General features: G+C 57.5%; 1 protein-coding gene across 2 annotated transcripts in view; it reads left to right on the top strand.

The window, feature by feature from the left end:
- The window catches only part of DOCK1 (dedicator of cytokinesis 1), a 364,555-nt gene that overhangs the window by 327,866 nt on the left and 23,162 nt on the right, over positions 1-13,527 (top strand). For both annotated transcript variants that reach the window (XM_053668427.1, XM_053668428.1), the window contains exons 39-43: positions 5,617-5,706; positions 6,482-6,586; positions 10,528-10,669; positions 10,816-10,894; positions 12,009-12,093. In XM_053668427.1, the coding sequence (XP_053524402.1) occupies positions 5,617-5,706; positions 6,482-6,586; positions 10,528-10,669; positions 10,816-10,894; positions 12,009-12,093 (501 nt within the window). The remainder of the gene's footprint in view (positions 1-5,616; positions 5,707-6,481; positions 6,587-10,527; positions 10,670-10,815; positions 10,895-12,008; positions 12,094-13,527) is intronic.

A 13,527-nucleotide genomic window follows, 5' to 3' on the forward strand; every position in this document is an offset into this window, starting at 1 on the left:
CCCAACACACTGGGCACCCCGTCATTTTTATAAATCAACTTGATTTTTCAGAGCAGGTTCAGGTTCGATGCATAACTGAGAGGAAGTCACAGTGAGTTCCCGCTGCGACCCTCGTCACTTTGATTCATTTTTCATTGAGCACATTCTGGCCAGTGCTGGAGCAAACTCTGGAAAAGCCACCATCACTCGGGCGTGTCCTCGGGGCGGACTTGCCCCCGACTGAGCACGGAGCCCCTGTGAGGCCGCAGTGCGTGTCCCCCTGCTGGTGTCCCCTCCCCTGACCCAGGGCGGATCCCCAGCACCGCGCCTGCAGTGGGTTTGGAGCGCGTGTCATCCAAGGCTGCTTCCCAAGCCTGCCTGCCTCTGGGCCTGCCACTGACCCCGCCGACCCCGCCCAGCGCCACGCGCTGCACAGAGGCCGCAGGTCAGATAAACACGAATTCTCGCCAGAGCAGGGCCAGCTTTTTCTGCTCTGACTCCCGGGCATCTGTTAGAAGTAACAGTCTTGGTGCAGAATGACGGCAGGGGCCCCTGGGTGCACAGGCAGGGCTAGGCCCACAGGGAGGACCTTGAGGCAGCTGCAGGTGCGGCTGCATCCAGGCCCAGGTTCCGAGTGTGCAGCGCAGGGGTGTTTCAACCAGGAGACTTGGGCTTGACTTGACACTAATGTTGTTTTAGGGGGAACATTCTGCTTTAAAGCCATCTACTCAGTAAGGGGACTTTGTGCCACTGTGGAACTCGAAGACCAGCTGTTGCTGGGACCACAGAATTACAGAATGAAAACTAACAGTGCAGAAATATGACTCAGGGACGGCTGTCACCTCGTGTAATTAAGGATGCCCTCATTACAGCCTGGGTGTGTGGGAACTTTACACGTCCCGGAGCTGATTCCCACTGTGTGACGCACACGCAGCCCCCTGGGGGACGCGGGGGCTGCAGAACCCAGGCAGGCTTGTCTCGGGAAGACCTCGAACACCCAGGCCTGTCCGGCCGCCAGTGGCCTGGGGACAGCGTCGCAGCTGCAGGGACGCCCCAGGTTCCAGCGGGAGGCCAGGGGTCCAATTCAGTCGATGCCTCTCTGCCCTCTGCTCCGAACGCCCCGGTGGATGTTCTGCACCTTCGTGTCGGACTTTCCAGCTTTGTGTTCTGTCATCATCGTCTCTGTTTCTTCCGCACAGAGTCACTCTTTCGTTTCCCCCTTCTGAAAAGTTCCGGATGTCCTTCAGCCCCGCCCCGATTCCTTTCATCTTTTTCTTTCTCTCTGTACAGTGTCATTTCCATCTCTATCTCCTTTCATTCTGTCACAGCTCTTCCTTCCAGGGCTGACAGTCCCCCCAGCCCTCCCACACTGTGTTCTACCCCTGCCCCCATCGAGCACTTTCCCGAAAACTGTCTGGCGGGCTTTACCGTGGCACCGAGGGGGCTCTAAATTGTCTGTCTCATTGTGTTTGGTTGGCGCCTTTAATCCAAGCCCCTCACGGGACAGCACCGGGCTTCTCTGTGGAGGGCGAGTCGAAAACAGCCCCACCAGGAGGGAGGGGCAGTGGGCGGCACCACCCACAGTCACCACCGTGAAACGCACCCCCCCAAATTACCAGCAGCCTGGCCACAGCTGCCGAGGGCGACTCACTGATCCCGTGTGACGTGTGAAGCTGTGAGTATTTCCAACTGCAGCTTCGTTTTGTCCTCTCTCAAAATAACCTCTCCTTGACAAAGTTCACACTTTGCCCTGTGCCCGAGTCAAAAAACGAGGCTCTTTGCATCATCTTGTGAACCGACCAGGGGGGTTTGGGAGCAAGTTTCTGTTTTTGTTGGAATGACTGAGTTGCTTTTCTAAGTGTTGGGGCTGAAATTTCCTTGTCCTGTGAGTTTTGTCCTTGAAAACCAAATCATGAACAAGAGGAAGTGCAGGTGCAGACACCCCCTCTTTTTGGTTGATGCTCAGCATTTCCGAAATTTTTGAAAATCCTAATATTCTCCATAATCACTTCAGTTCACCAGAACTTGGCCTGAGTGTTGAAAGAGATCATCTGTTCATAAAAAAAGAATCATTTACTATCGAAGCTTGAGAAAAACCCATTTTTAGAGCCAGTGACACCCCGGCTCCCCCGCAGTCCGCACGCTATCCACGGAGCTGTGTCACGAATAAGCCTACTGTGTGCCAAGCGCCGCCCTGCACCTGTGACTCACAGGAAGGAGAGGGTTTCGGCCTGGCCCAGGGCCTGCAAGGCGGACCCTGGGCTACCAATGGTCAGGTAAACACCCAGCACTCCTCCGGCTGCCCCACCGGTGGGCACACAGTCACCCTCTGACAGGTGCGGATGTGATTGCTTCTTCTGGGGAGAAAGGGAGGGCGTCACCTGCAGAGAAGACGGCATTGAACTTGGTGGACGAGATGGGTTTGGCCAGGCGATGACGAGGAGGGGCAGGGATGGCAGAGAGCAGGCCAGCCCCGGAGGGCCCGGGCCCTGGGACACGGCTCTTTCTGCTGCGGCAGCAGAGGCTGCTGCTGGCCACGGTGAGAACAGCAGGCCCTTCTCGGTGGGGCCACAGCCCTGAGTCATCCGCGGCCTTCTCTCTGACACACGTCCTCCCGGGGCTCCACCCCCATCCTAGGGGGACCAGCAGGGGCTCTTCCCTACAGCATCCTGCTGATGCTGAGCACATGGGACCTAGTTCCATTCCGCGCCACCTGGTCTTTTCTGGTGCAGCGGGGACCTCCCACACCACTGGGGTGTCATCACATCAGACGCCCTGTGGGGCCCTGGAAATTCAGGGGGTCCAGGCATGTGACTCTTCCCAGCAGCCATCTGGAAACAGATGAATTTTCGAAGAGGGACTGAAATTCAAGCCGCCCATCCGGCATCTCCACTGTGGGCTCCTCCCAGCTTGTGAGCAGTTTGAACCCCATGGCCCATGGGTGTCCCCTGGAGTTGCCACCTGCCCAAATTACTAGCGAGGCGCTGGTGTCCAGGTGGGCAGTCATCCTGTCCGGCCGGCCACCATCCCCCTCGCCGTTCTCCGCGGGGAATCGAGAATCGCTGGGCTCCAGGCGTCCCCTCCTGTCTTTGGACCACGGCAGGAGTTTCGCCAGAAAGAGAAATGAGTGTCCGTCGCATGGAGCTCCCCGAAGCCAGCAAGTTCAGAAAGAAGAGACTGTCATCTCAGAAGCATGGAGCTGAGATCCTCGGATGGGAAGAGTATTCCACATTGCAAGTAAACTAAGACTTGCAAGTACGCTATGACGCAGATGAAGGATCCCGCGTGAGAAAGCAGAGCTTGCGTGGTCCCGGCGCCTCTTCCTTCTGTTCTCTGGTGGCACCCAGCACATCTCATGGGGCAGCTGCGCGGGGCCCGGTGGGATAGGCCGGGGCGGGGCGGGCCGCCAGTTGCACAGGTGAACGTCGTGTATGGCCGTTACCATAGGTGCCCCCCCACTCTCCGTAGAGCCCTGTCCCATGAGAAGCAGACAGTCTCCTTGACACAGAGCCTTTAAAGCAGTCTGGGGGAACAGTGTGTGTGTGTAGAGAATCTGATAGAAAACACAACCGGGGGACCTCGGGGTGAGATATCATTCAAGACGTGTGTGCTTTACAAACAATGACCGTTGCCACCTCTCGGAGGCATCTCCTCCGTGACTGAGGGCGTGAGCACGTAGGCGGGGAGTGGGCAGCCCTCACCTTCCAGGCAGGTAGCCGTGGGGAGTGAGTGAGCGGGCGGAAAAGTGCAGAGAAGTCCGAGGAAAGAGAACTACGCAACAAGGGGATGTTTCCTTTGAAGCGAACGTGCCGTGGCTCTTGGAAGGGACATGAAAAGTGTGAGGAGCCCCCCTCCCCGGAAATGGGAGCTCGGGCTCTGGCAAAGGACCCAGGGGGACCCGATCGGCAGACGGGGATGTTCAAAGAATGCAAGGAGAACGCTCCGGAAAGGGGCAGGAGGGAGGCCGGCACCACCTCCCCCTTTTTCTACCCTGGGCTTATGTTTATTTTGTCTTTCGAAGTATTAAAATGCAACTCTTATTTCCAAATGTCTCTTCTCTCACCAAAAACAGCCAATGGTTTCTTTGAGCCACAGCTACGTACAAAGTAGTTTGAGTCAGTTGGGTGATTAGGTGATCAGTGAGGCCCTGGGCGGTCATCCTACTAAGAAAAGGCAGAGGCCAGCAGGCGGCGGGGTTGGCGGGGGTGCCAGGTGCGGGACTCTGCGGCCTGTGTGCCCGGTGGGAGCCTGAAGGGCAGGACTTGCCTTTGAAACCCTTTCTCACATGTCCGAGCAGGAGGGGCTGGGGGCAGCGGCCAGTGCCAGGGCTGAGTGTCTGTATCTGCCCAGATCCCTGTGTGAGAGGCCCATGCACCCCACACGATGGTTCCTGGAGGATGGGCCTTTGGGAGGTAATTAGTGCCCTAATTAAAGAGGAAGAAAGGGATCTCACTCAAGGCCATGGGAGCCCACCGTGGCAAGGCAGCTGTTTGCGAGTCAGGAGGAAAGCCTTTACCCAGAACCAGATCTGCTGGCACCTTGACCTTGGACTTCCAGCTTCCAAACTGTGAGAATTAAGGGCACTGTGGAAGCCACCCTGCAGGGTTTTTCAGTGTTTTATTTTAATAGCAGCTCAAACTAAGACAGTCATCAAAAGCAAGAACATTGCAGAAGGACCAAGGCGAGGCGGGTCCACGCCACTGCGTGCCCTTGACCAAGTAACTGGCTTACTCGATACCCGGCTTCCTTTTCTGCAAAACGGGCGTAAGGCAGACATCCACCGGGCAAGACGAGGGACGTCCCCAGGAGCGCGCCGGTGCGTGTTGCCGGGTACGACGTAGGCTCCACAGCGCTGCCCGGAGGGAGGGTCCGTCGAGGCAGGGGCGGATCGGAGGGGGCGCCTTCCTGATTCCAAGCCAACGGCCTTCACTCCCTGAGGACTAGAGGCAGGGTGTCCCCACTTCGAACGTCTCCAGGTTGGGGAACCCTGGGTTCTTGAAGGAGAGCAAAGGAAGAGAGGGCAGCACCTGGGAAGGCTTCCAGGAAGAATAAAGCAAACCACTTTGTTTTATTTTTCCGGAGAAATTCAGCGATGTTTCAACCGATTGTTCCATGTGTATCAAAGTTTACCAGCATTTTAATAAACGTATTAAATTATTTCTTTTAATGTGAGGGCGGGCTCTGCACCCTCGTGTTTTTTGCACACACAGAGCCGACTTCCCGCCAGCTTTGTTGCGCTGAAGTGACTCCTGGTCTTTCTGGGCATCGAAGCAGAGCATTTATCAAACGAGGTGATTTGGGGACGTAGCGACATGGGCTCCTTGTGGCCTCTCACCGCCCCTTCTCCTGAGTCCTTGGCTGCCCACGCAGACGGGCTCCGGTGGCCGTGAGCGTCAGCAGGACTGTGGGCAGAGGCTGTGTGACCAGCGAGCCAGGAGGTGACCAGGTTCCTCAGCGGGTGACCAGTCGTAAGCCAAAGGACATGAGTCTCTAGTAACTGTCCTTCCCACATTGTTACCAGTATTTTTGATTTCAGCAGCTTATGTCCAAGTTGTTTGGTTGCGATGCCCGTGTTGCTCCTTTCCGCTTCGACCGCCACTCAGGCCGGGCCTCTGTCACCCCCTTTTCTTCCCGCAGATGTGGGAGGAGGCCATCGCCCTGGGCAAGGAGCTGGCCCAGCAGTACGAGAACGAGACCTTCGACTACGAGCAGCTCAGCGAACTGCTGGTAGGTCCCTCCTCCTCCGACGTAAGTGGGCTCGGCGGCCTGGGCGTGTTTTTCTGGCAGGTCCAGTTCCCTTTCCATGTCCCGGTCCTCCTGCGGCCCTGGCCGTGGTCTGGGAGGACAGTCTTGACTCGTTTGCTGGTTGATGGTGGCCCAGGGGCCTTCACTCCTCATTCCCCACTGAGCTTTGGCCGCCAAACCCTGGGACTCCCAGCAGGGGGCGCTCTGTGAGCTCCCTCTGAGCCCACTCCGCACAGCGGCCTGGGTGGCCCGAGAGCCTCCCCGGGTCTGGGGAGGGGCCCAGGCCTGTCCCCGTGGCGGGAGCTGTCGGCTCCTAGTTCCTGCCTGCTCTCCGCGTCACATACCAAATGGGGTTGTAATATGTGCGGTTACTCTAGAGCAGAATTCTGCCCCCATACGTTCTTGGTTAACGGGCTCTGCTATCTGATTAACACCATGTTTGAAACTTCTGAAGACCAGCCACTTAATCAGAAGACGGGCCTTGTCTGGGCCACCTACTTGGTCATCGAATCAGCCATACTTCACAGCTCGGGGCTGAGTTTGGCTTTTGTGGTCGGATTTCCCTGGCCAGAACAGTGCAGGGTGGGTGGAAACACTGTCAGCCCTGTGGGGGGGTGCATTCAGAAGCAGGTTCCAGGGCGCCCAGACACCCTCCTGGAATTGCTGGTGCCTGACGGGCCCCCCCAGAAGAGTCCAGGGGAACAGGCTCCTCAAACACTCAGTTCAAACCTGAGACACGTCTTCTTCCTTCTGCCAGAAAAAGCAAGCTCAGTTTTACGAGAACATCGTCAAAGTGATCAGGCCCAGGCCGGACTACTTTGCGGTTGGCTACTACGGACAGGGGTTCCCCACGTTCCTGCGGGTGAGTTCGGGTTCCGCTCCGCCTGTGCCCACTGGCTCCTTGCAGGGTGGGGGGCCTCCCGCTCTGGGGGGGGGGGCTGGGCTTTGCACCCGTGGTCCGAGTCTGACTGTTCGTATTCTCACAGCTCCGTGCTGCGCTTAGGGTGCGGGGGGGGGGGGGGGCTGAGGGCAGGGGGTGGCAGAGGGAATGATAGGATTTGGCTTAATTGCATGGGAACCTGCCATCTGAGTTTCCCTGCCAGAGCTCTCCTTCAGAGACTGATGTGTGTTGTCTGACGTGTGGTAAAATACACGTAGGTGGGTCACTTTCACTGTGTGTAAGTGTGCAGGCCAGTGGCACTGAGCACATGCACAGTGTTACACGGCCCTCACCGCCACCCACCTCCGATCCGTGTCACCCTCCCTCCCACACTGGAGCTCTGTCCCAGGGAACAGTGGCCCTGCCTGGTCCCCTCTCCCCACGCGGGGGCCACCACCCTGCCCTCCGCCTCTCGGAATCTGCCGACTCTGAATTAGGGACCTCCTGCTAGTGGGTTCGTACAGGATTTGTCCTTCTATGTCTGGCTTATTTCTCTTAGCCTGACGTCCTCAAGGCTCATCCACGGCGTAACAGGCGACAGAACTTCATCCGTTTTTATGGCTCATGATATTCCATTGCTCAGATAGGCCACGTTTTGTTTACCCACTGGTCCTCTGGTGGACGTTTGGGCTGTTTGGAATAACACGGCTGTGAACACGTGTATGTTTCACTGTGTGAGAACCTGGAGGTGGGGTTCCCGTGCTGGAAACTCTGAGTCACACTCCAGCCCCGGGGACAGGCACGTGCTCCCGGCAGGTGATGGGAGAAATCCCGAGATCATGAGCCGAACACCCGATCCCTTGAGCTCAAGAGTCAGAGGAGACATCATGTGTGCGGATGCCATTGGCCAGCAAGTCACGACCGCCTGTCATTTCTCATGGCACTTTTCAATGACACATAGTTTTCTCTTGTCCTGGGGAACCGGGCTTGATTCCCTGCTTTTTCGGAAGCCAGCGGCTGGGGCACAGCTCTCTGGGACAGTGAGGTCCAGCGAGGACATGTCCCTAATCTCAGGGCTGTGTTCCATCAGCCCCGGGGCCGTGGCATCTCTCATGCTGGCATCAGCGGTAAGGACGTCATTGAGGAAGAGCTGTCATCGTTTCTAGGAGCATCAGCAAGTGCCCCTCGCAGGGCCGGCCTGTGCAGAAGGTGACCCATGGGTCAGTCCACTCACTCAGTGTCCTGGCCGGTTGACTGGGCATCCAGCCCTGTCCTTGTCACCGCCAAGTCAGTCTGTCCTTGCCGCCCTCGCCTCCCCGGGAGAGCCTAGGTGGGGTGCATCTGAGATCAGGGTGGGTCAGAATCCCAGACCCTGGAGAAAGTCTTCTCTTCTAATGGAAGAATAGAGGCTATTTGGTTATAAGCCCTAAATTAGGGAGGATTTTGGAATTAACTGTATTTGGAGTACACAAATTGAAGGGAGTAGTGAGCGTGGAGGTGAGTCACCTGGTGTGGCCCAGGGCTGTGAGGAGTGTGCATGGCTCTGTGCGTGCCTGGGAGAGAGCGGCAGGCCCCCAGTCCCGTCCGGTGTGTGCCGCACCGGGGTGCTGCAGCTCCTGTGGCCCTCTGTGCACAGGCCTGTGGTTGAAGACCCCCGCCTGTGGCTCTGTCCTGGCGTCCCGATGTGCCGGGGGGGGGCATTGTCCCCAAGCCAACTGGTGCCAGGGATGTGCCCGGTGGGCACTCATGGTACCTGCTCCGGGGACCGCACTGGGTTACCCACCGAAGGACAAATTGCAAACTGCGGATTAAGTGTTTAACGGGCATGATTAATGCATGATTTCCTGCCATACCTGAGCAGTCGTGTGGGGCTGTAGCTACACGCTCCTTCCACCTCACAGACCCGCTGTCGGGGGCCAGGCTGACAGTGGCATTGGCCGTCACAGGAAGCGGGCAGAGTGTCGGCGGCTGCGTGCAGTCCTGGGACAGCTGCCTCTGAGAAGCAACCGCCGCCCCCTTGGCCTTGCTTTTCTTTAAGGATGGACCTCATTGGTTTTGCAATCCTATTAATATTATGTTCCTTACGAGAGCTATCTTTGACTACATGTACATTTCTCCTTGTTTTCACATGTGAAAGGACCATTTCAGAACGCAAACAAACTGACATTTCTAGAAAATGTTTTCAGTTTTTCACCTATAACTCACTACTAGTTTTCCATTAAAGCCTTTATGTACATCTTTATTATTAAGTCTTTCTTCTAGTGCACAGTAAATTCATGTTCATTTTATAGCACCTGTTATACATGAAATCTCCCTGGATTTCTGAAACGTCTGGCTTTATTTAGCCGTCAGAGATGCCCATGTGGTGTGTTTGTATTTCTGATTAAGATTACATATTACTTTGGCTTCTGCTTGACTTGTTTTTTTTTTGAGAAAGAGAACATTTTTCTTCTATAATGGTACTTTACGACATACCTAAGCACGAAGCGAGTAAAATATTCAATTCTTAAACTGTTCCCTCTTTAATGATTTACAGAAACTCAGAGTAAGTTGGGTAGGGAAGGAGATAAATTGAATACCAGAAGGTCTCTCTCCATCTTTTAGAGATTCATTTATCAGACAGATTTTCACGTGACTCTGAGCTGACACCCCAGGGGATGCTGATCCCTCGTCCGTCTGTCCTCCCATGTGGCGTCTGTCCAGGGTCACGGCAGATGACCGGTGACCGGCCAGTTGGACCTCTGGCCCAGTGCCCCTGAATCGAAACCACAGATGCGCCCACGTGACCCAGTCCCCTGAGGAGAGGCCTCAGCCCCAGCCTCCCAGTCCTTGGGCCCCGTGGCTTCTGTCCTCTGGGTTCGGACGGTCCTGAGGTGGGCTGCGTGGAGGGGGGGGGTGGCAGGCAGTAGGTTTAGGGACAGCAGCAGCATCACACTGTGTCTCAGTTGATACTCAGACACGCTTGAACCCATGAAGGGACAGAGACCTGCGACACCTTGGAATCAGAACTTTCCCAAACAGAGATGGCCTCCACGAGACCACCCACGTGGAGAAGGCGGCAGACCTGCTAACACCCACCCCGAGGGCACCTGGCCTGCCGTCCGTACCAACCCCAGGGGCCTCTCCCACTGGGAACTTCAGGAGGTGATGAGAGTGTCACTTGAGGTGGACGAACCCCTCTGGAAGGAGAGTTCTGTGTGTGCTGCCTGGTCACGGGCCGATGGATAGTCATCTGCACAGTGTCTCCAAGTGTGTGACGAGAAGGGTCCCGCCACCGCCGGGGAGGCCACGCTCCGAGTCTGTGCTTTGGTCTGCCCTCCCCCCCGGGTTCTGCTGGGAAGGTCACACTCGGGCTCTGAGCCCCTGTCCCTCGGTGCTTCCCAAAGCCCCGCTGGCCGCAGGAAGTGAGCTGGGTGGAACCAGGGAAGAGTGTGCGTGCTCACGCACGTGCAGGGAGGGGCTGGCGTAGGTGGCCAGCTGTTCCTCCTGTAAAGGACACAGTAACCGGTCAGTAACGCTGCAGAAGAAGCTCTGTGTTCCACACATTCACAGCTGTCAACCTACATCCCCCCGACCCACAACGCGCTCCCATTATGCACTTGTCCCGGCGGCCGGGTGTCCCGTTCTGACCCCTTCACACCCCCGAGAGGGCAGGCTACAGTCACAGTCGTACCCTAGTGTCCATGGTCTTGCTGGTGGGTTGTCACTGGGAAGGCTGTAGTGCGTGACCCGAGTTCAGCGATGTTTGTCCGGGACTAACTTACCTGGCTCGTGTCCTGCTTACAGTGAATATAAGACCCGCTCGGTGACATGCGGTTCTCAGGTCGGTGACTTTTCCTGTACTCAGAAGGCCGGGAGGGCCTTCGGTGCAAAGGTGCCGGCCCACCCCGTGGCGCCCCTTTAATGCACGTCACTGTTTGCAGGGGAAGGTTTTCATCTACCGGGGGAAGGAGTACGAGCGCCGGGAGGACTTCGAGGCCCGGCTGTTGACGCAGTTTCCCAACGCGGAGAAGATGAAGACCACGTCTCCACCCAGTGACGAGATTAAAAACTCCCCCGGCCAGTGTATCCTTTCAGACCCCGTGGTCTGAGACAGCGACAGGAGGGGCCGCCCCATTGGTGTGGGGGCTGGGCGTCCTTGGGGCTGCGCTCCCTGGTCCGTGTCCTCCCCCCCCCCCCCCCGCCTGCGATCCTTGACCCCGTCCCTTCAGACATTCAGTGCTTCACGGTGAAGCCCAAACTGGACCTGCCCCCGAGGTTTCACGGGCCTGTCTCAGAGCAGATCGTCAGGTGAGCACCCCACATTTCTCGCCCCACCAGGGTGGGGAGCGGTTGTGTGCGGATCTCTTAGTATCGTGTGACCTTGGAGGTGACGGATTTTAGCCTGCGCCCAGCTCTCCAGACGCTCTTCCTCTTTGCTTAGGGGGACAGGGGAAGCGAATGCTTCTCAGCGTCAGGAAGGAAGTGGGGTGCAGTGAGGGACGCCCTCTCAACCCTCAAACAACACCCGGGTCGGGGTGCCGGCCCCCACAGTTAGGGGTCTGTGTCTAACTTTGACTCCTCCAAAACTCAGCTGTCCCTCGGCAGCTGGGAGGTTGGCTCCAGGCCCCCCTGCTCCAGTGCCCGAAATAAAATGGCACAGACCGATGCATACAGTCGGCCCTCCTCCGCATCCAGGGACCCCCGGGCGTGGGTGGAGAACAGGCAGTCGCTGAACAGAACCCACGTGGTAGTGGACCTGGGCCGTGCAAACCCCCGAAGGGCTGACTGTGAAGGAAGTGGGGGGGCATGAATGCTCTTGGCTGGGAGGGTGCGGGGTGGGCATGACTCGGTCTCCCCAGCCTGCACTGGGTGCTCACGTGACCCCCGCCTGCCCCCAGCGAGGACCAGCCGTCGCTGAGGCTGCCTGCAAACCTGCCTCTCGTGTAGCTCTGAGACTGAAGTGGACCAGACCTCCTCAAAAATAATGCAGACGTCAAGTCTTTAACTTTTAAAGTTATCAATTATTGACCTAAGTTCTCTTAATATATTAATTGTTGAATTATTAAGTTAAACTAAAATTATCTATTAAAGGTTTTAAATAACAAGAGGCCTCGGAGGACGCTGGCCTCTCCCTCTCTCCTTGGCGTCACCTCCTCTGGTTTTGCCCGTCTGGCTGTCACTCAGCGAGTCGTCCCCCCGAGGGTTCACAGGGACAGGGAGGAGGTGAAATTGAAGGCAGTTTTTCCCTTTGCCAGTGTCGCTGTGCCAAGCCGAGGGGAGAGGAAGACACAGCTCTCGCCTCCGGTCAAGGTTAGGGACGTTTTAGGAACAGGCGACTGTCGGGAGGCAGGAGGCACGCGCCTCTGGCAGGGAGCAGACTGCCTCTCGGGTTAAAGGCCTAATCACACCTCCGTCTGCGCAGTTTCTACAGGGTGAACGAGGTCCAGCGGTTTGAATACTCTCGGCCGATCCGAAAGGGAGAGAAAAACCCAGACAACGAATTTGCGGTAAAAAAACAACACCACCCCCCACCGCCCACTGCACCCCCCAACAGAACTGCCTGTGGGAGACCTGGCCTCGGGGCCCCCCGGCGTGGCGGTCAGTGGCCCCCCACGCCACATGCAGAAACCCTAATACAGCACCCTTCCGATGAGTGGAATGGGGACTGTACCACAAACAACGTCACTGAGTCCTGGGATGTTGTGACAGGTGTGGCCTCCCTCCTGGTGTGTCCCAGCTGGTCTCCATCTAGGCCCTGGGTGCTGGTGCCTCTGGGACAAAATGGCTCTCAGAGGTGCTAGGCACTTGGGGACAGGCGGTCCGTCAGGAGATGGACTCCAGGAGGGCAGGACCTGGGCAGCAGCGCGGAGGGCAGGGCTCTCTGAGCAGGCCCCGTCTGTCGCGGTCACTCAGGCAGTAAGGCCATTGTTTCTGCGGTGTCCCCAACCGCAGGTTGACAGGCAGTTCCCCCCGAGTTTGCCTCCCACATCTGTGTGCAGGAGCCTGACGTGTTCCCGCACTGCAGAGGGAAGGAGCGGGAGGTCAGGCAGACCGCCCCAGGGCCGAGCTGAGAGTAAGAGGGGCTCCCGGCGTCGTGGGGGGCGGCATGGGCCCCCCAGGCTGTGACTCGAAGAGGCCGTGAAGCACCCTGGTGGTCCCATCCAGTCTCTGCACACAGATGAGGCTCCTGACACAGCCTCGGGCTTTCGATGAGCATGGGGTCCTCACAGCCAGGGGAAGCCAGCGGGGCAGGTCTGGGATCCTGGGGCAGAGAGGAGGAGGAGGAGGAGGAGGAGGAGGAGGAGGAGGGACAGGGCCCAGGTTAGCCAGAGCCAGCCCTAAGCCCACGGCACAACCCAGAGGCCCCGCCAGGGTGCATGGGCATCGGGAAAGCACTCAGGTGGGCTCTGGGGCTGCAGGTGCCCAGGGAGCTGCTGCCTCTCGGGCACCGGGAGCACTGGCCCTGGGGACAGGAGGCCTCGGCCCGTGTCCCAGGGGCTTCAGCCTCCCTCCCCTCACCCGCTCCGTGGTCGGAGGGTTTGGGAGTCAGCCTGGTTTCCTGGAATCACAGATGTCCCGTTATGCCTTGGTCTGTATCAGGGTCAGTGACAGGCTCAGCCTCGTAGTGAGCCCCATCACGGGGAGGGGGGCAGTGCGGGGGGTGAGCCCGTGCGGCTTCACAGAGACGTGCTGAGTCGTATCCATGGGCTTGAAACAGTCTCCTGTGATATACAGTGCACCACGTCACAAGAAACAGATTATTAAAAGGGCACGCTTATTGGGAGTGTGAACACTTCCTATGCTTAGTCAGAGGTCCTGAACGATGGATCGTAAAATGTTTCAGTGCTGTGTCTGAGTAGCGGGTGACTTCTCCCTGTCTGTATCTTTATTCTAAAACATAGAGTATTTATGGCTAAAGCTTAGAACACGTATTTTATTAT

This window comes from Artibeus jamaicensis, unplaced genomic scaffold (genome assembly GCF_021234435.1).
Source record: "Artibeus jamaicensis isolate MK-2021 breed Jamaican fruit bat unplaced genomic scaffold, CSHL_Jam_final contig_490, whole genome shotgun sequence".
Lineage (NCBI taxonomy): Eukaryota > Metazoa > Chordata > Mammalia > Chiroptera > Phyllostomidae > Artibeus > Artibeus jamaicensis.